Source organism: Oncorhynchus tshawytscha, linkage group LG08 (assembly GCF_018296145.1).
Source record: "Oncorhynchus tshawytscha isolate Ot180627B linkage group LG08, Otsh_v2.0, whole genome shotgun sequence".
NCBI lineage: Eukaryota > Metazoa > Chordata > Actinopteri > Salmoniformes > Salmonidae > Oncorhynchus > Oncorhynchus tshawytscha.
In genome coordinates, this window is record NC_056436.1 from 43,972,634 (window position 1) to 43,994,385 (window position 21,752).

The 21,752-nt window shown below is 41.2% G+C and overlaps 1 protein-coding gene across 1 annotated transcript in view; it reads right to left on the minus strand.

The window, feature by feature from the left end:
• The window catches only part of LOC112255718 (MAM domain-containing glycosylphosphatidylinositol anchor protein 1-like), a 243,728-nt gene that overhangs the window by 109,171 nt on the left and 112,805 nt on the right, over positions 1–21,752 (minus strand). The window contains exons 7-9 of the mRNA XM_042326290.1: positions 18,087–18,202; positions 16,071–16,284; positions 14,441–14,737 (exon numbers count right to left, since the gene is read on the minus strand). Coding sequence (XP_042182224.1) covers positions 14,441–14,737; positions 16,071–16,284; positions 18,087–18,202 — 627 coding nt within the window. The remainder of the gene's footprint in view (positions 1–14,440; positions 14,738–16,070; positions 16,285–18,086; positions 18,203–21,752) is intronic.

Below are 21,752 nucleotides of genomic sequence, written 5' to 3' on the forward strand. Positions count from 1 at the left end.
CGGATGGCACTGTGATATACTGCATCCAGTTTGCTGAGTAGAGTGTTGGAAGCCATTTTGTAGATGACATCGCCGAAGTCGAGGATTGGTAGGATAGTCAGTTTTACTAGGGTAAGCTTGGCGGCGTGAGTGAAGGAGGCTTTGTTGCGGAATAGAAAGCCGACTCTTGATTTGATTTTTGATTGGAGGTGTTTGATATGAGTCTGGAAGGAGAGTTTGCAGTCTAGCCAGACACCTAGGTACTTATAGATGTCCACATATTCAAGGTTGAGGTTGAGGTTATTCATTTGTGCAATGAAGAAGTACGGCCATCTAGGAACTGCGTAACACTGTTGAGAGTTGCGCAAGACTTGAAAAGTAGCTTGGTTTGTTGTCTTCCTGTATTGAACACAGATAGACCCATCTTCAATTTGATCGATTATTAACGTTTAAAAATACCTAAAGTTGTATTACAAAAGTAGGTTGAAATGTTTTGGCAAAGTTTACAGGCAACTTTTGAAATATTTTGTTGTGACGTTGCGCAATTTGGAAGCTGTTTTTTTCTGGGTCAAATGTGCCAAATAAATGGACATTTTGGATATATATGGACGGAATTAATCGAACAAAAGGACCAATTGTGATGTTTATGGGACATATTGGAGTGCCAACAAAAGAAGCTCGTCAAAGGTAAGGCATGTTTTATATTTTATTTCTGTGTTTTGTGTAGCGCCTGCAGGGTTGAAATATGTTACCCTCTTTGTTTACCGTTGTGCAATCATCAGATAATACATTCTTATGCTATCGCCGAAAAGCCTTTTAAAAAATCTGACATGTTGGCTGGATTCAAAACGAGTGTAGCTTTAATTTAGTATCTTACGTGTGATTTAATGAAAGTACGATTTTTATATCATTTTATTTGAATTTGCCGCGCTGCATTTTCCCTGGCTTTTGGCCAAGTGGGACGCAAGTGTCCCCTATACCTTAAGAAGTTTTTAAAGGAGAGAAATATCAATATTGGAAGATAGAGAGGGAGGGAGAGATGTATTAATGATAATAAATACATTATGTGGGCTAAAACCCCAGCCTCACAGCAGTGCGCTGTAACAGAAAACTGTAAATTATACAGAGTAATTTTTGGCATGATCAACAGTAAAATACTCTGAAACATTTTACTGCAGCATACTGGTTTAAATGATGGTGCATTGTGGGAAAATGCTGTGGGCTGGGGAAAGAATTGCAGTATTTTCATTGGTACTGTAATTTCACCCCACAGAATATAGTTCCTTACAGTCATTTTGAAGCGCCAAAAACCTTTTGACCACTAGTGGGTGCATGCTATTGTTGTTTCTGGCTTATTACCATATTTTGAGGTATGCCTTGAAATATGCTGTATTTATTGCACCCGTGAGTGAGAATGCTGTACAAATTTCACTCGTATGTCTTTATGGTGCCCCATCAATTGAAAATGTACAGAGAACAGAGTGGCAGCAAGTCTTAAACTTTAAATGTGACCTGTTTCAGGAAACTAGGCATATGTTGGCGGGTCACTAATTCACAGGAGAGCTGTTTGAACGTAAACTTTTTTGCAGAAATGGCGATAACAAATTTGTATGCCATCTGTAAATATGAATAAATTGTTAAATTATGAGCCTAGTTGGTTACGCCACAGAAAAAGTCAGCAACCTTCCCACTAACCATGATTGGCTGAGATAATGAGTGGGCTGGACATGCAATGAGATGAGTATGGATTGGTCTGCCATATAGCACACTTCTGTGTATTTGAGCTGGTCAGTATGTGTAGGGTAATCCTGTCTAACGCGGCTTTTTTATGTATCGCTTATTGAAACTGAACAAAAGACTAGAATATGCAAGCATCCATTTCAATAGAACATCACTGCACCAACTGTGTACCAGAGCGCAGAATAACTAATGAATTTACAAAGTTTCATTGAAATTACAGCGAGATATGGATGAGTTGTCACTTCCTACGCCTTACACTAGATGTCAACAGTCAATAGAACTTTGTCTGATGACTCTCATGTGAAGGGGGGTCGAATGACACCCGAAATAGTCACCACTGCCTCGAGTTGACCATGCATTCACTATGCGCGTTCACAGATGAAGGACCTGCGTTCCATCGCTCATCTGAAGTCATTCTAATTCTCTGGTTGGAACGTTAATTCAATATATATGTAAACAACATTCTAAAGATTGATTCAGTACATCGTTTGACATGTTTCTACTGACTGTTACGGAACTTTTGGACATTTCGTCACGTTATAGTGGACGCGCTTTGTGACTTTGGAATTGTTTACCAAACGAGCTAACCAAAGTAGCTAATTGGACATAAATAACAGACATTTTCGAACAAATCAAGCATTTATTGTGGACCTGGGATTCCTAGGACTGCATTCTGATGAAGTTCATCAAAAGGTAAGGAAACATTTAATATGTATTTTCTGGTTTCCGTTCATTCCAACATGGCGGCTAATTTGGCTACTGTTCTGAGCGCCGTCTCAGATTATTGCATGTGTTGCTTTTTCCATAAACTTTCTTTGAAATCTGACACAGCGGTTGCATTAAGGAGAGGTATATCTATAATTCCACGTGTATAACTTGTATTATCATCTACATTTATGATGAGTATTTCTGTTGAAACGATGTGGCTATGCAAAATCACTTGAAGTTTTTGGAACAAGTACATCTAATAAACCAATGTAAACTCAGATTTTTTATATAAATATGAACTTTATCAAACAAAACATGATGTATTGTGAAACATGAAGTCCTATGAGTGTCATCTGATGAAGATAATTCAAGGTTAGTGATTAATTGTATCTTTATTTCAGCTTTTTGTGAATGCTATATTTTGCTGGAAAATGGCTGTGCTTATTGTTGTTTAGTGGAGACCTAACATAATCGTTTGTAGTGCTTTCACTGAAAAGCCTATTTGAAATCAGACACTTTGGTGGGATTAACAACAAGATTACCTTTAAAATGATATAAGACACATGTATGTTTTAGGAATTGTAATTATGAGATTTCTGTTGTTTGAATTTGGCGCCCTCTCTAGTTGTCATATCGATCCCGGCATTGGTATTGCAGCCATAACAAGTTAGGGCACAAGGAGAGACCCAGATACAGACACAGGAGGCAGATGGTTGGAGTCTTACAATGTTTAATAATTTAAAGGGGTAGGCAAGAAAAATGGTCGTGGACAGGCAAAAAGGTCAAAACCAGAACAGATTCCAGGAGGTACAGAGTAGCAGACAGGCTCGTCCAGAAACAGGCAAGGGTCAAAACCGGGAGGGCTAGAAAAAGGAGAATATCAAAAAACACACTGGTTGACTTGACTAAACATACAAGACAAACTGGCACAGAGAGACAGGAAACACAGGGAGAAATACACTGGGGAAAATAAGCGACACCTGGAGGGGTGGAAACAATCACAGGAACAGGTGAAACAGATCAGGGCGCGACAATAGCCTAATGTTAGCTACCTAACCAGCTAACATTGAACCTATTTACTTTAACTAGCTATGACAATCAGTTTGTATTGCTAGCACTCTATGGATTAGGATTATGGTTAATTGTTTTGCTAAACAAAAGACTCCACTTTGCCAGGTGATTCCATGACACATCACGATAGCCAGGTGTGTCTGACAGTGACTACGGCTATTTATTGTATAATATTTCAAAAATATTTGTGTCTGGAATTTGTCTTTCAGCATTAGTAGAACACACCTGACTCTCCTCTACCAGTCGTACAAGGAGAATGGTCTAATGCCTCCCATCAAAAAGAGAGCTGGCCCAAGCAAGCACAGGTTAGACCTGAAGCATGAGGACTTGCAGTGAGTGGTGAAATTCATCAAATCACAAGTGCCGAATACAACAAGTGTACACCTTACCGTGACATGCTTACTTACAAGCCCTTATTAACCAACAGTGTAGTTCAAGAAGAGTTAAGAAAAGATTTACCAAATAAACTAAAGTAAAAAAATATAAAAACAAACACAATAAAATAACAATAACGAGGCTATATACAGGGGGTACTGGTACCAAGTCAGTGTGCGGGGGTACAGGTTAGTTGAGGTAATTTGTACATGTAGGTAGGGGTGAAATGACTACGTAGAGATAATAAACAGTGAGTAGCAGCAGTGTTCAAAACAAATGGAGAAGGGGTGTCAATGTAAATAGTCTGGTGGCCATAACTTTCTGTCCAAAAATGATGTAGAAAAATGTATTTATGCTTTTGTTACTTCTAGGTCAGACTACTGCAATGCTCTACTTTCCGGCTACCCGGATAAAACACTAAATAAACTTCAGTTAGTGCTAAATACGGCTGCTAGAATCCTGACTAGAACCCCAAAATTTTATCATATTACTCCAGTGCTAGCTTCCCTATACTGGCTTCCTGTCAAGGCAAGGGCTGATTTCAAGGTTTTACTGCTAACCTACAAAGCATTACATGGGCTTGCTCCTACCTATCTGTCTGATTTGGTCCTGCCGTACATACCTACACGTACGCTACGGTCACAAGACGCAGGCCTCCTAATTGTCCTTAGAATTTCTAAGCAAACAGCTGGAGGCAGGGCTTTCTCCTTTCTCCTATAGAGCTCTGTTTTTATGGAATGGTCTGCCTACCCATGTGAGAGACGCAAACTCCGTCTCAACCTTTAAGTCTTTACTGAAGACTCATCTCTTCAGTGGGTCATATGATTGAGTGTAGTCTGGCCCAGGAGTGTGAAGGTGAACAGAAAGGCTCTGGAGCAACGAACCGCCATTGCTGTCTCTGCCTTGCCGGTTCCCCTCTTTCCACTGGGATTCTCTGCCTCTAACCCTATTACAGGGGCTGACTCACTGGCTTACTGGTGCTCTTTCATGCCGTCCCTAGGAGGGGTGCGTCACTTGAGTGGGTTGAGTCACTGAAGTGATCTTCCTGTCTGGGTTGGTGCCCCCCCTTGGGTTGTGCCGTGGCGGAGATCTTTGTGGGCTATGCTCGGCCTTGTCTCAGGATGGTAAGTTGGTGGTTGAAGATATCCCTCTAGTGGTGTGCGGGCTGTGCTTTGGAAAAGGGGGTGGGGTTATATCTTTCCTGTTTGGCCCTGTCCGGGGGTATCATCGGATGGGGCCACAGTGTCTCCTGACCCCTCCTGTCTCAGCCTCCAGTATTTATGTGTCGGGGGGCTAGGGTCATTTGTTATATCTGGAGTACTTCTCCTGTCCTATCCGGTGTCCTGTGTGAATTTAAGTATGCTTTCTCTAATTCTCTCTTTCTTTCTCTCTCGGAGGACCTGAGCCCTAGGACCATGCCTCAGGACTACCTGGCATGATGACTCCTTGCTGTCCCCAGTACACCTGGCCATGCTGCTGCTCCAGTTTCAACTGTTCTGCCTGTGATTATTATTATTTGACCATGCTGGTCATTTATGAACATTTGAACATCTTGGCCATGTTCAGTTATAATCTCCACCCGGCACAGCCAGAAGAGGACTGGTCACCCCACATAGCCTGGTTCCTCTCTATGTCACGCCCTGACCTGAGTATTCTTTGTTTTCTTTATATATTTTGGTTAGGTCAGGGTGTGACATGGGTGATGTATGTGTTTTTGTACTGTCTACGGGTTTTATAGGTTTATGGGGTTGTTTACAATCTAGGTTTTTATGTATGTCTATGGTTGCCTAGATTGGTTCTCAATTAGAGGCAACATTGTCTCTAATTGGGAACCATATTTAGGCAGTCATCTTCTTTGGGTATTTCATGGGTTATTATCTATGTCTATGTCTAGTTACCTGTGTCTGTGCATTTAGATTATTTAGCGTCACGTTTGTTTGTTGTTTTGTAAGTTTGTTTCAGTGTTCTTTCTTCATTAAATACAGAACATGTATTCATATCACGCTGCGCCTTGGTCTCCTCACTACGACGATCGTGACACTCTAGGTTTATTCCTAGGTTATGGCCTTTCTAGGGAGTTTTTCCTAGCTACCGAAATCTACTCTTTCTGACAGGGTATAGCAATCAAAAGGTCAAGCCTGCATGGACCTCTGTCGAATTCTATGGAAGAAATGCTGGACAGGTAGCGTAGTGGTTACAGCATTGGGCCAGTAACAGAAAGGTTGCTGGATTGAATCCCTGAGCTGACAAGGTAAAAATCGGTCTTTCTGCCCCTGAGCAAGGCAGTTAACCCACTGATCCCCGGGCGCCAAAGACGTGGATGTTGATTATGGCAGCACCCTGCACCTCTCTGATTCAAATGTGGAAGACACATTTCAGTTGAAGGCATTCGGTTGCACAACTGACTAGATACTGACTAGATATCCCCCCTTTCCCCTTCCCTATTTGGTAAGTTCCGTTCCCTTCTATCCACACCTATTGGATGTAGTGATTGTCATATAATAGCTATATCTATAAAAAAGAAAGTTACATAGACTGGACCTAAAATGGTGTAGAAACTATCATGTGCAATGATTCCTATGTCGAAGATGTGAAAAATATTTGTTGGTCTGATGTGTATAATGAAGAACATCCTGACGCTGCACTTTTACGAAACTGCTTCTTCCGGTTACGGATAGGCACTCGCCCATCAAGTAACTGACTGTTGGAACTGACAAATCCCAATGGATCGCTGAGAGGGTTGAGACAAAGGCAATAGCAAATAAGTCTGACAACACAGCAGACTGGCAAACATACAGTAAATTGAGAAATCACATAACTAAACAAAAAGAAGAAACTATACCACGGAACAAATTATATGAAGAATGATAGTAAAAATCTTTGGAGAACTAGTTTTATTTTCTAACAACAGTTTGAATTAAGGTGTGTTCTGCCTCCTCATTAATTCACATAGAAGTAGCCCATTTCACTGTTGCGGACAATTTATGTTTGAGGCAATAATGAGCCGGACAAACAAGGTGTTTCCGCAGATCAAGAATGCAGACATTTGCACAGTCTTGCATATACTTTTTCCCCTGTGGCACATTTTCTGGCTGGCGCTCATATTGCATTCATTGTTGTTTTACTTACAAATAATAACTTTGGACATGTGTGCGTTCCTATCAAAGTAAGTGCCTTATTTTCTGTACATCGTATTGAAGGTTTACTGTAGCATACAGTATGCATGTATATGAATATAATGTATTTACAGTTTTATTCACGTGTTTTTAAGTACTGGATACAAATATGACACCTGTGATGTGTGTAAAACACTTTTTGAAAGATCTACTGATTATAATGAGCTAATGCTAAGTTATTTGCCAGCTATGTGTTACAACATGTTTGTTGACATTATACACTGTATTCTGGGTGTCACGTAAACATCTGTCAGACCAAAGATGTTAAAATTAGGTGAAGGAATGGAAGTAAATGAAGGGAAGTGAATAATCGTAGACGACACACCCCCTTCAACATGCAGACTGTTAACAGACCTAACTCATCTAGTCTCCTCCTCTTATCTTTGGTTGAAGCAAAAAAACAAACATGGTGGCTATTACTTTCGATTTTTAGAAAGTGTTGTGCACAATTATGTTGAGCAGTGGTGAGCTCCCCCGTGACGTGATTAATTGTAATTGCAATTAGCTAATTCATATTGTGGTTTCTGTCAGCCGAGATTTAGCTAAATATGATCTCTTGTGTTATGTCAATCTCTTCTCTGTTAAAGCTAGGACTAATGTAGCCTACATTTTTCAGTTTGGATTATTCTGTTATGCTGTAGCTACTTATGTGAATATCTGAACAATGCATACAAAAACTTTGCAAGGACTGTGTTTGATACAAAATGTTTCTGTGAAAGAACAATATGGCCAGCTTAAACACCGACTGTTGCGTCAATCAAAACTAGACATTCTAAATAAGTGTTCTAATCCCACCGGTTTGTGCGTATGCTACAGGGACCATGGAGAATGATCACACCTGTTTGTTGGTATGTGTCAAGGGGTTCAATGAAATTTTAGGCAAAAAAGCAAGCTCGGCTCCATCCTTCATTGAGACAGATGGCTTGTTCATAACAAAACCCTTTGATATTGCCAACCACTTGAATAACATTTTGGTTGAGAAGATTAACAAATTTAGGCATGACATGCAAACAAAAAATGTTGAGTCTTCACATTCATGCATAATGGACCCAAATAATGAAAAACCAGCACTGTAGTTTTGAGTTCCACCAAGTGGGTGTGGAAGGGGCGAAACAATCTATCTATAAATAAGGACCTGGTACCGACAACCTGGCTACCCCAACCCCGGCCAACAGCTCTGCACCCCCTGCAGCAACTGGCCCAAGCCCCCAACGCTTCTCCTTCACCCAAATCCAGATGGCTGATGTTCAACTGAAAGAGCTGCAAAATATGGATCCCTGCAAATCTGCTGGGTTAGACAATCTGGACACTCTCTTCCTAAAATTATCCGCCACCACTTATCTGAGATTCCCAAACATTGGAAAGCGGACGAGGTCTTCCCTCTCTTCAAAGAGGGAGACACTATAGATCCAAACTGTTACAGACCTATATCCATCCTACCCTGTCTTTCTAAAGTCTTCGAAAGCCAAGTGAACAAACAGATCACCGACCATTTCGAATCCCACAGTACCTTCTCCGCTGGTCACGGGTGCATCTCAGCCACGCTCAAGGTCCTAAACGATATCATAACTGCCATCGATAAAAGACAGTACTGTGCAGCCTTCTTCATCGACCTGGCCAAGGTGTTTGACTCTGTCAATCACCACGTTCTTATTGGCAGACTGCCTCGCCTGGTTCACTAACTACTTCTCAGATAGAGTTCAATGTGTCAAATCGGTGGTCCTGTTGTCCGGACCTCTGTCAGTCTCTATGGGGGTGCCACAGGGTTCACTTCTCGGGCCAACTCTTTTCTCGGTATATATCAATGATGCCGCCCTTGCTGGGGTGAATCTTTGATCCACCTCTACGCAGACAACACCATTCTATATACATCTGGCCCTTCTTTGGACACTGTGTTAACAAACCTACAAATGAGCTTCAATGCCGTACAACGCTCCTTCCATGGACTCCAACTGCCTTTAAATGCTAGAAAAACTATATGCATGCTCTTCAACCGATCACTGACCACACCCGCCCGCCTGACCAGCATCACTACTCTGGACGGTTCTGTCTTAGAATATGTGGACAACTATAAATACTTAGGTGTCTGGCTAGACTGTAAACTCTCCTTCCAGACTCATATTAAGTATCTCCAATCCAAAATTAAATCTAGAATCAGCTTCCTATTTCGCAAAAAAGCCTCCTTCACTCATGCTGCCAAACATACCCTTGTAAAACTGACTATCGTACCATTTACAAAATAGCCTCCAACACGCCACTCAGCAAATTGGATGCAGTCGTTCACAGTGCCATCCATTTTGTCACCAAAGCCCCATATACTACCCAGCATTGCGACTTGTATACTCTTGTTGGCTGGTCCACGCTACATATTCGTCGCCAAACCCACTGGCTCCAGGTCATCTATAAGTCTTTGCTAGGTAAAGCTTCGCCTTTTCTCAGCTCACTGGTCACCATAGCAACACATACCCGTAACACGCGCTCCAGCAGGTATATTTCACTGGTCATCCCCAAAGCCAACACCTCTTTTGGCCGCCTTTCCTTCTCGTTCTCTGCTGCCAATGACTGGAACGAATTGCAATCTGTAAATAGCCCATCCATCCAACTACCTACCTGACAACACTGCATCTTTTTTATTATTTTCACCAGTTGTCATTTTCTGCAAATAAATGTTCTAAATGACACTATTTTTATTTGGAATTTGGGAGAAATGTTTTCTGTAGTTTATAGAGCAAAATAAAAATGTTAATTTTACCCAAACAGATACCTATAAAACCAGAGAAACTGATCATTTTGCAGGTGTCTTTAATTTTTTTCCAGAGCTGTTGTATTTTATTTAACTAGGCAAGTTAGTTAAGAACAAATTCTTATTTACAATGACGGACTACACCGGTCAAACCCAGACGACGCTGGGCCAATTGTGCGCCGCCCTTTGGGACTTCCAATCGCGGGGGGTTGTGATACAGCCTGGATTCGAACCAGGGTGGAAAGACAGACAGCGAGATGGACAGACATAAAGGCAGACAGACACTCTCTTACAAACACAAACACAAGTCCACACACAAACACACCCAGACATATCACTTAGTCCCCAGACATTTACAGTATGGTAGACAGGGTAGATTGGGTAGATTGATCTGCATTGAGTGCAAGGGAGAAAAGGTGGTGTGTGTGTGTGTGTGTGTGTGTGTGTGTGTGTGTGTGTGTGTGTGTGTGTGTGTGTGTGTGTGTGTGTGTGTGTGTGTGTAGTGAAAAGAGAAAGTGATTGAGGAAGACGGATGACGGAGAGAGTGTAGTGTTAGAGTGAATGAGAGCGAGACTGGAGATGATTGAGTCAGCTAGACGGAGCGAGGGAGGGAGGAAAAGCAAAAGGGACACAGAAGGGAGAGCGGTGATAAGGCAATAGACAAGAGTGAGAGAGCGATAGAGGGAGACAGAGTGAGATGCTGCCTAATTGATGATGAGAATAGCAATAAGGAACAACATCCATGTCATGGTAAGAGGAGCTAGAAAGAGAGGGAGGACTAGGGAGTATAAAATAAGGAATAGGAGAAAAGGAGAGAAGGATGGAGGAAGAGAAAGAGGGGAGTTCCATAACTATAGAGGAGCATCTTCCCCGGGTATCGATCAAAAATGCTAAATGAAGGGTACAAAACAAAATCAATAAACAAATAAATAAATACAAACGTGGAGGGAAGGAGGAAGGGAGGGAGGGAAGGAAGGGGGAATCGTGGGTTTCCAAAGCGCCGATTGCTCCCTGGCAAAGGGGTTCTGCAACTTCTACCTCACTCTCTCTTCCTCTCCGTTTTTTATTCTCCCCCTACTCCCTGGTTCTCTTTTCTCCTTCCATTTCTCTCTCCTTACCTCTCTTGATCACTAACTATCTTCTCTCAGTCACACTTTATCTTCTTCTGTCTCTCTCTCTAATCCCTCTCTCTCTCTCTCTCTCTCTCTCTCCAATAAATCATTGAAGTAGACTGGTGTCGCCCTTCCGCCCCACCTGCATTAGCCAGTCTTGTAAATCTAGCAGTATCTTTCTTACGATGTGGACGGACAGTGGATGTGGGTTGCAAGGGTTTGGAATGACAGCTCCATGTCATAGTAGTCTTTACTGAAGCTAGCATGCATTTGGGGCTAAACTAGCTTCATTCGCTAAGCAAGCTAGTTTGGGCATATCTTTTACCATGAATCCCAAACAAACTTTAAGGCCCTATCCACAAGGCACTTTTGGAGCTCTGAGAGGATTGAATTGGGGTCTGCAACAACAACCCATCTAGCCTATCCAGTGGCAATTTTAGCTGGAAAATCTTGGTGGGGCAAAAAAAAAATGTTTAGATGCATGCCAGCAAAGTCACTACACAACACTAAACAACACATTCATTGCACAATAACGGTAACAAACCGTGCCCACAAACTGTTAGGGCCTACATAAAGCTGTCCCAACACCTTACCACTGCTACACCTGGCTATCAGCGGAGCCTTGTCTGGAAGCAAAACAGTTAATTCAGACTCATTTACTGCCTTTTAAAAACATAGCTGATATGGCTGACTTGCTTAAACAAATGTGGTTTCTACTGATAATTGAGATGTACAAACTATGGCATAAGGGATAAGAGTCAATCCGTAATTTCGATTAAGACATTAATGAGCGAGTTAGGACAGACGTAGTCAATATAGCTATTTGTTCAGCACTTCTGAAATATACAGTGACAGAACTCAGAACATGGGCCATGTAATACATGTATCACTAGCCACTTTAACTATGCCATTTTGTTTACATACTCATCTCATATGTATATACTGTACTCAATACCATCTACTGTATCTTGCCTATGCCGCTCTGTACCATCACTCATTCATATATCTTTATGTACATATTCTTTATCCCCTTACACTTGTGTCTATAAGGTAGTAGTTTTGGAATTGTTAGCTAGATTACTTGTTGGTTATTACTGCATTGTCGGAACTAGAAACACAAGCATTTCGCTACACTCGCATTAACATCTGCTAACCATGTGTATGTGACAAATAAAATTTGATTTGGGCCGTTCTTACAGTATTCTCCCTGTACACCACATCAGAACCGTAGGATAAATAAAGGGGGCATATAAGCTGACAATGAAAGCTCCTACAATATTCAATGATTACATTTTTCTAAAACAGGCTATAGGCTACATTTGCGCCACCAAGTCAGAACAGTAGGCTAAATTATGTGGGGAAAAGGGACACAATTATTAGGGCGAGTCACGTGGGTTACTAACAGCTTACTACACAACATACACTTAGTATTACTTTCTTAGCTACAGTATACTGGTCATATCTCCCTGGCATATTACATCATTTATGCAGTAGCGTACAAGACAATTTTGGACTCACGTTGTTGTGCTCACTTCAACAGGACAGTGGCGCAGGGGTCCTTCGTGATCAAATTTTGTCATCAAAGGCTGGCATTCTATGGATTAATGGTGCTTTCAAGACAACTGGGAAATCAGAAAAAAGGTTGAATGATGATGACATCAGAGATTTCAAGGTCGAAGCTCGAGAAAGAGGCCCGAGTTCCCAACTTCAAAACGTATTTTCCCAGTCGGTGCTAGTTCTTTTGGGGAGTTCCCAGTTGTCTTGTACTCATTCAAGTCTGAGATTTCCCAGTTCCGAGCTTCCAGTTGTTTTGAGCATGGCAGAAGTCATGCTGGATTGACAGCATGGCAAATGTCCTTTAAAGCTTGGAAAATATACCCTTAATCCCAGACTTGGACAACACACCCAGTCGACTGAATAGTAGAAATGGATTGCTTTGCAATGCCTGCAGTTAGCCACTGATTTTATCTGAACCACTCATTGGGGAATTTGCGATTTCCAACTTGTTTTGTAATGTTTATGTCCAATGGCCGATGAGCACAGATACGTATTATATATAATATCTCTTCATTATTTCTCTTCATATGACAAGGAATGAAAAGGATTTGCCAGTAGATTGTTGACTTAATTCATGATGATGACTGCTATCTTGCTAGCTAAAATTTTGAAAGTATGATGTTGACATGATCAGTCCAATCAAAGAATTCACGGACAACCAATCCATCAAAAGTAGAAATGAGTTGCATTTTTGACAGGACCACATAGAGTTTCCATTCTGTTTGGCCCCATGGTGCTGACACAATTGAATACTCCTCTGTTCCTTATTCTTCAGTGGCTAAGGGTATAGTTGGGTGGACATCAAGGGGACCATACTGCACATCACATTTCATGGGAAATACAGGCAACGGAACAATGTGTGTTTCAGGGCTATCCTTTGAGCCTCTGTTTATCTATGGACAGGATTGTTTTGTTCGCCTCATCTACCGATTTATATTATTTTATTTCACAATTTACACAATAATGCATACTAAAGTGAACTGTATAGGATGGTGAGAAAACGAGTACACATTTCTTTTCAACAATGGCACAGCTCACATCGAAAACAAAACACACCAACACACCTTCAATGGCACCAATTACAAAACTGTAAAGTGGGAAGGTGTATTTTCATGAGCGTCAAGCAACATCACATACCATACAGTTAATGAATAGGCTCTCTGGCTTGCCTTTGTGATGGTGCCAAGAGAAGAGAAATCTTCATGAATTCTAAGGCTTTTAGGGTTTTGAACTTTATGAACGAGCCCGCTTCACAATGGAAGCATTATTGAAGCACAGCAGGCAAAAGCACTCTTACTGCAGACCACCAAGAAGTCTAAATGTAACCAAGGGGAGGGCCATATAAGGACCATATAAGGGCCATATAAGGAGACATTGGAACACAGCGCCTTCAAAATCTGGGGCACTCCCTGTTTGAAATTTCATCTTGGTTTCGCCTGTAGCATCAGTTCTGTGGCACTCACAGACAATATCTTTGCAGTTTTGGAAACGTCAGAGTGTTTTCTTTCCAAAGCTGTCAATTATATGCATAGTTATATGCATCTTTTCGTGACAAAATATCTTGTTTAAAACGGGAACATTTTTTTATCCAAAAATTAAAAGAGCGCCCCCTATATCCAAGAAGTTAAAGAAAAAGTTACAGGTTTGTGAGAGCCAGAAATCTTGCTTGTTTGTAGGTGACCAAATACTTATTTTCCACCATAATTTGCAAATAAATTCATTAAAAATCCTACAATGTGATTTTCTGGATTTTTTTTCTCATTTTGTCAGTCATAGTTGAAGTGTACCTATGATGAAAATTACAGGCCTCTCTCATCTTTTTAATTGGGAGAACTTGCACAATTTGTGGCTGACTAAATACTTTTTTTCCCCAATGTAGGTCACCAGGACCAGGAGAAACACTTTGGAAATACTTTTTATTTCCATCCAGAGCTCAATAAACAGACATCTCATGGAAAATGTAGCACTTTGCGACTCACATTGTACATTCAGCTGAACCTGTGCCTGACGTGGCTTGACGTTGAGGCCATTGTATGGCGCCGTCTGGCAGCGGTAGGCACCCATCAGGTCGCGGGTGACGTTGGTCAGGCGGAGGCGCCCGTCGCGTGTTTCCACCGCCCACTCACCCGTGGGCATGGTCAGGTCCTTGTCGGCACGCGACCAAAGCACGGGTGGGCGGGGCTTGCCATCAACCAGGCACACCAGGTCGGTGGTGCCTCCCTCCCTCACGCTCACCTCCTGGCCCCCTTCTGGCACCGTTAAAATTGGGGGAGTAACTGTGAAGGGGGGCAGAAAGGGGGAAGGGTGTAAGAGGGCGTGTGAAGGGAGTGGGATGGGAGAGAGGGGGGAGTGAGGAGGGAGATGGAGAGATAAAGAGAAGAGTGGAAGAGAGAGGAAGAGGGAGGAGGGCAAGAAAATATTTTAGAAAGGGTTGCCCAAAAGAAAACCAGGGTTTATAGAAAGAAAGAAAAAGAAAGAAAGATGATGACAGCCGGACGAAGGGTGGAGGGGGAGAGTGAGTGAGGTTAAATGTTGACATTAGCAAGGCCATTTTTATTGGATATTAAAGTGTTTATATATACAGTTGAAGTCGGAAGATTACATACACTTAGGTTGGAGTCATTAAAACTTGTTTTTCAACCACTCCACACATTTCTTGTTAACAAACTATAGTTTTGGCAAGATGGCTAGGACATCTACTTTGTGCATGACACAAGTAATTTTTTTTAACAACTGTTTACAGACAGATTAATTCACTGTATCACAATCCAGTGGGTCAGAAGTTTACGTTACACTATTGACTGTGCCTTTTAACAGCTTGGAAAATTCCAGAAAATGTTGTCATGGCTTTAGAAGCTTCTGATAGGCTAATTGACATAATTTGAGTTAATTGGAGGTGTACCTGTGGATGTATTTCAAGGTCGACCTTCAAACTCAATGCCTCTTTGCTTGACATCATGGGAAAATCAAAAGATATCAGCCAAGACCTCAGAATTTTTTTTTTTTTAATTTATAAAGCCCTTTTACTAAAAGTAATTGGTAAACTTTAGACATATGACGTACCACACCCAGTCTCAGGGATGGCTAACTCTGGAAATTGCTTTTGTCTCAACTGAGTTATAGAAATCAGCTTTTAGTTTTCTTCAAAATGTTCTTTAATTTGATGTTCTGGTGCCTCCAGGGTAATTCAGAAAGCTGATTGAGGACCTTATTACTGATGAATGTGTTAGCTTTTTATGACTGTGTTCTTCTTTCTGCTTGCATTTTGTATTTATATTTGATGTGTGTATTTTCTGTAATTTATGTAATTCATCTGTAAAAGAGACCTTGGTCTCAGTATGATTCCCTGATCAAATAAATAAAATTATCCCTACTGATAAGGTTGTAATTATCATAAATGGATTTGTTGTCATCTTTTGGTTGAAAAGGTGAAAGGTCAGTGGTGAAACGTCACTACTCGGCAACTCGGGTAACAACATTCTCTCTGCGTTTCCCACTTGTAATTCCGACTTGGATGGTAAAGTGAAATTTCCCACTTGGAACTAGGAGCGTTCAATAACTCTAATAGCACGTGAACATGGCAACAGAACAAAGGAACAGTTCCCTTACCGCTGTTCTGGGTGATGTTGATATCTACCCTCAGCTCGGGCACTGTGCTCCCGGGGAAGCTGGCCACGCAGCTGTAGGTGGCCTGGTCGCGGAACTTCATGTCCACGATCTCCAGACTGCTAGTACCAGGCGCCATGTCTGGGTCGCTGTGCAGCACAATCAGGCTGTCCGAGTTGTAGATGAGCACCGCGTTCTGGTACCACGTGTAGTTCACCTAATAGTATAATAATATAGCAAGATGTTATTTAATTGTGTTAATATATTGCCACACACACACACACACACACACACACACACACACACAGTACCAGTCAAAAGTTTGGTAACACCTACTCATTCAAGGGTTTTTCTTTATGTTTAAACATTTTTACATTGTGGAATAGTAGTGAAGACATCAACACTATGAAATTACACATATGGAATCATGAAGTAACCAAGAAAGTGTTAAACAAATCCAAATATATTTTATATTTGAGATTCTTCAAAGTAGCCACCCTTTACCTCGATGACAGCTTTGCATACTCTTGGCATTCTCTAAACTAGTTTCATGAGGTAGTCACCTGGAATGCATTTCAATGAATGTGTTTGTGAGGACCAATGGCAGACAGGAGAAGCAGGGAAGAGGGAGTCAAATATTTATTCAGGAACGGACAAAGAACATGACAGGAACAGCATCAGCACATGGGTAAACAAGGACATATGACAAACAATCCCGAAGCAGGAAACAGAGTTATGAAACAGACAGATATAGGGAAGGAAATTACACAAGTAATTGAGTCCACGTGAGTCCAATGAGTGTTGATGCGCATGACGGGGAAAGGCAGGTGTGCGTACTGAAAGTGGCTTGAGTATGTAATGTTGGGAAGTCTGGCGCCCTCGAGCAGGCGTGACAGTGGTAGGGGTGGTATACAGAAGATTTGATAAAAGACCAAGTCCATACTATAGCAAGAACATCTCAAATAAGCAAGGAGAAACGAGAGTCCATAATTACTTTAAGACATGAAGGTACTTTAATTTGGAAAATTTCAAGAACTTTTAAAGTTTCTTCAAGTGCAGTAGCAAAAACCATCAGGCGCTATGATGAAACTGGCTCTCATGAGGACCGCCACAGGAATGGAAGACTCAGGGTTACCTCTGCTGCAGAAGATACATTCATTAGAGTTACCAGCCTCAGAAATTGCAGCCCAAATAAATGCTTCACAGAGTTCAAGGAACAGACACATCTCAACATCAACTGTCGAATTGCTGCAAGGAAACCACTACTAAAGGACACCAATAATAAGAAGAGACTTGCTTGGGCCGAGAAACACAAGCACTCTGCAGTGATACGCCATCCTATCTGGTTTGCACTTGGTGGACTATCATTTGTTTTTCAACAGGTCAATGACCCAACACACCTCCAGGCCGGGTAAGGGCTATTTGACCAAGAAGGCGAGTGATGAGGTGCTGCATCAGATGACCTGGTCTTTACAATCACCCAACCTAAACCCAATTGAGGATGAGTTGGACCGCAGAGTAAAGGAAAAGCAGCCAACAAGTGCTCAGCATATATGGGAACTCCTTCAAGACTGTTGAAAAAGCATTCCATGTGCAGCTGGTTGAGAGAATGCTGAAGAGTGTGCAAAGCTGTCATCAAGGCAAAGGGTTTACTTTAAATAATCTAAAATCTAAAATATGTTTAACACTTTTTTTGTTACTACATGATTCCATGTGTCATTTCACAGTGTTGATGTCTTCACTATTATTCTACAATGTAGAAAATAGTAAAAAATAAAGAAAAACCTTTGAATGAGTAGGAGTGTCCAAACCTTTGACTGGTACTGTACTTTACTGAATTAATTAACTTGTTATAAGCATGTAACAGCCTTTTATAATGTATTTTAACAAGGCATATGTCTCTTTAAATAAAATGTTCATCCCTCTCAATTCTCTCAACTTATTTAGTCTGCATCATTATGAGACCATTACAAAGAGGTCATACTCTATTATTATTATTATTATTACTATTCAGTTGACCTTGTCCTGGGGCTCCGCATCCACGTGGCATGAAAGCTTGAGGTCACGGCCCATCTGGATGCTCTCACTGTCCTTGTTGGAGTCGGGTGTGATCTGGAAGGTAAGGTTACCCATACCTGAAGTGAGAGATGGAGGGAAGGGCAATAGAAGGGGGTGAGGAGGGGGGTGTAGGGAGGGAAGGAGTTTGTTGAAGGAGGAAAGAGAGAAGGGTGTGTAGGGAAGGGAAGAGGAGGAAAGGAAGGCAAGAGGAGGGAAAGAGGGGTAAGGAAGGAGAAAGGGAGAGAAGGGTAAGGAAGAATGCGGTGGGAGAAGGTGGAAAGTATAAGAGAGAAAGAAATAAGGAGGAAGGAGAGAGCATAAGAAAGAGAGAATGGGAAGAGGAAGAAAGAAGAGGAAACGGTAGAGGGAAAGTGACAAAGTAAGAATGAGGGAGGGAACAAGAAGGGCACGTAGGTGTGATCAAGGAGGGAGGGAGAGAGGGAGAAGAGTAGAGGTAAATTAAAAAGAGAATAAACAATGAGAAAAGGAGAGAGATCCATCCTAACAACAATGGCTGTCCCATCGAAAATATCAAAATACACATAATGTACCTTTTAGTAAAATGCGCGGATAAAGAGTATAATGGTACATTTATGTAGCCAATATTTTGAATTAAAAAAGGTAAATTTCTGCCAAATAAATGGAACTAATGGCTTTGTCACTGAGGTGGTACCCTTAAAAGCCAAATGTGTACCATAATCATGCTCAATTACATGTAGATGTTTTAAATAGTTTTTTTTATATCTGTGTTTTTGCATAATGCTACACAAAGATAAATAACATACATTTCTCAACTATCCAATCAGTAAGTTGGATTTTTTGTGCACCCATAACTGAAATGGTTGTTCCAGTTTAAATGGCTTAGGCAGTCACCTTGCAATGTTCCTGGTAGTCATTCTCAAAAATCCTAACTATTGCTGGATTCCAATAGGAATTACACATCACTTTTAAAAGTGGTCTATGGTAGAGGTGTCACGCCCTGGTCTTAGTATTTTGTGTTTTCTTTATTATTTTGGTCAGGCCAGGGTGTGAAATGGGTTATTTATGTGGTGTGTTTTGTCTAGGGGTTTTTTGTAGGTTATGGGATTGTGGTTAGTGGGGTTGTCTATAAAAGTCTATGGTTGCCTGGAGTGGTTCTAAATCAGAGCCAGGTGTTTATCGTTGTCTCTGATTGGGAACCATATTTAGGCAGCCATATTCTTTGAGTGTTTCGTGGGTGATTGTTCCTGTCTCTGTGTTTGTTTGCACCAGATAAGGCTGTTTAGGTTTTCGCGGTATTGATTTTGTATTGTTTGTTTTTCATCTTTATTAAAGATGTTTACAAATAACCACGCTGCATTTTGGTCCTCCTCTCCTTCGACGGAAGAAAACCTTAACAAGAGGCATATTTTTGTCCTCTACTATAGGAAAATATGGCTTTGTCACTGTGGTGGAACCCTATGAAGACATAATGTACCTTTTCTAAAAGCACATTTTGTACCTGTGGACTCTATGTAAGAAAGGTACTATCTGAGGTATGAACTGTACATAAAACTAAAGGTACAAAGGAGGACCATATAGGGTACCACCTAGGGGTGGGAAACCAAGGCTTTCTGAAGGCTTCGGCGATTTCACCAAATTGTTTCCGAAAAACAGTTCATTAACCAGAGTTTCATTATCTGTTTACAACGCATATTAAATACATCTGCTGGTCAGCAATAAATAGCAGTGTGTGATTAACAGAAGTATTTTTTTCTCCATTTTCATTTAAACACTGTGGAACCGCGGTAAAGTCATTGGCTTTAGTAGCTTATAATAAGATAGAATATCAGGTTTGCATCTTACATCATGCGTCTCCTTTTTGCCTTCAAGTTGACTATTTAAAAGAAACTGAATATATGGCAATATTTAGGATGCTTAAGACAGAAGCTTATACTAAATTTTAAAAATAGTTTGCCTTCAACAGTATTCCACCTCATACCCTTACATCGCTGAATGTTGCATACCAGTCAGGTGATTATTTTTGTACAGAATCCTAACTATATTTGTAAATACACGTGCAGTAGAGGTCCGTGTTTGAAAGCAGCTGGAAATCAGAAAAGGCCACGGCGAAATAAGTGGGATCTCGCATTTTGCAACACACAGTTTGAAAAAGCAGGTGATCAAAACAAAGCTTCGGACTTCATTGATGACGTGCTTCTGATAAAGTGATACACACATCAGCACACTGCTTTGAAGTTAGCTGCTTTGATGTAACATCTCTAGTACCAGTGAGAGTGCAGGAGAGGAAAAATAAAAACATTGCAACTCCATGCTTTGCCAAGCATGCAAACTAGCTCGACAAGTGGGTTGGTGATGACGGGAGACTTAACGTCACCGTCATGTGGCTAGCCCTCCGCGCTCAATTAGATGGAGACCATATGTTGTACTTTATACATTAGCGAGGCGCTTACGAAGCACTTGTCTGCGTGCTATCTCGCCACCTGGGCTCGTTTGACTCCCATTAACAGGGAAGGGGAAAACACACACACGTACACATATGTGCAAGACAAAAACATACATCCCGGAACACACTTTGTCTGCTCCTTTTTTAAAATCTTCTTATGGAACAGTGCATCCCACCTCGACAACATCTGGTGAAATTGAAGAGCGCCAAATTCAAATTAAATTACTATAAATATTTTACTTTCATAAAATCACAAGTGCAATACATCAAAATAAAGCTTATCTTGTTGTTAATCCAGCCAAGGTGTCAGATTTCAAAAAGGCTTTATGGCGAAAGCATACCATGTGATTATCTGAGAACAGCGCCCAGCGGACAAATCATTGCTGTCTTCAAATTGATATCGATATGAGTGATTAACAAAATAGTGTTGTGTTGACCTTTCTGCGTTGGCTGCCCAATTGAAACAAAATGCAACAAACCAAAATGTAGCTGGCTTTCTTCTACAAGTTGTCCTCTAACCAGTGATATACATATTATTCACAGATTCGGTGTGTTTTTTTTGTAAGGTTAGTTTGAGCTGGAAGTACAACCCACCCCGTCTCAATCTATTGATTTCAACATGATGTAACAATGAGTGTTTGACAAATAAGTGTTGCGTTTCTTTTTCTGTTTTGGCGACCCTAAAGTCAAAATGAATCACTCCAAAATGTAACTGGTTTTCTCAGCAGGTTGTCCTCTAATGAGTGAAGTTAACAATATTTACAGTTTCCATGTGTTTTTTTAGTTGTGTTTCAACAGCGCATATAACCTGATTTCTCCCCTAATCAAAATGTGTGATTATTCAAAGTAGGCACCCTGTGCCTTGATGACAGCTTTGATCACTCTTGGCATTCTCTCAACCAGCTTCATAAGGAATGCTTTTCCATTTCGAAGGAGTTCCCACATTTGGTGAGCACTTGTTGGCTGCTTTTCCTTTACTCTGAGATCCAAATCATCCCGAACCATCTCAATTGGGTTGAGGTCGGGAGATTGTGGAGGCCAGGTCATCTGATGCAGCACTCCATCACCCGCCTTCTTGGTCAAATAGACATTACACAGCCTGAATGTGTGTTTTGGGTCACTGCCCTGTTGAAAAACAAATAATAGTCCCACTAAGCGTAAACCAGATGGGATGGCATATCGTTGCAGAATGCTGTGGTAGC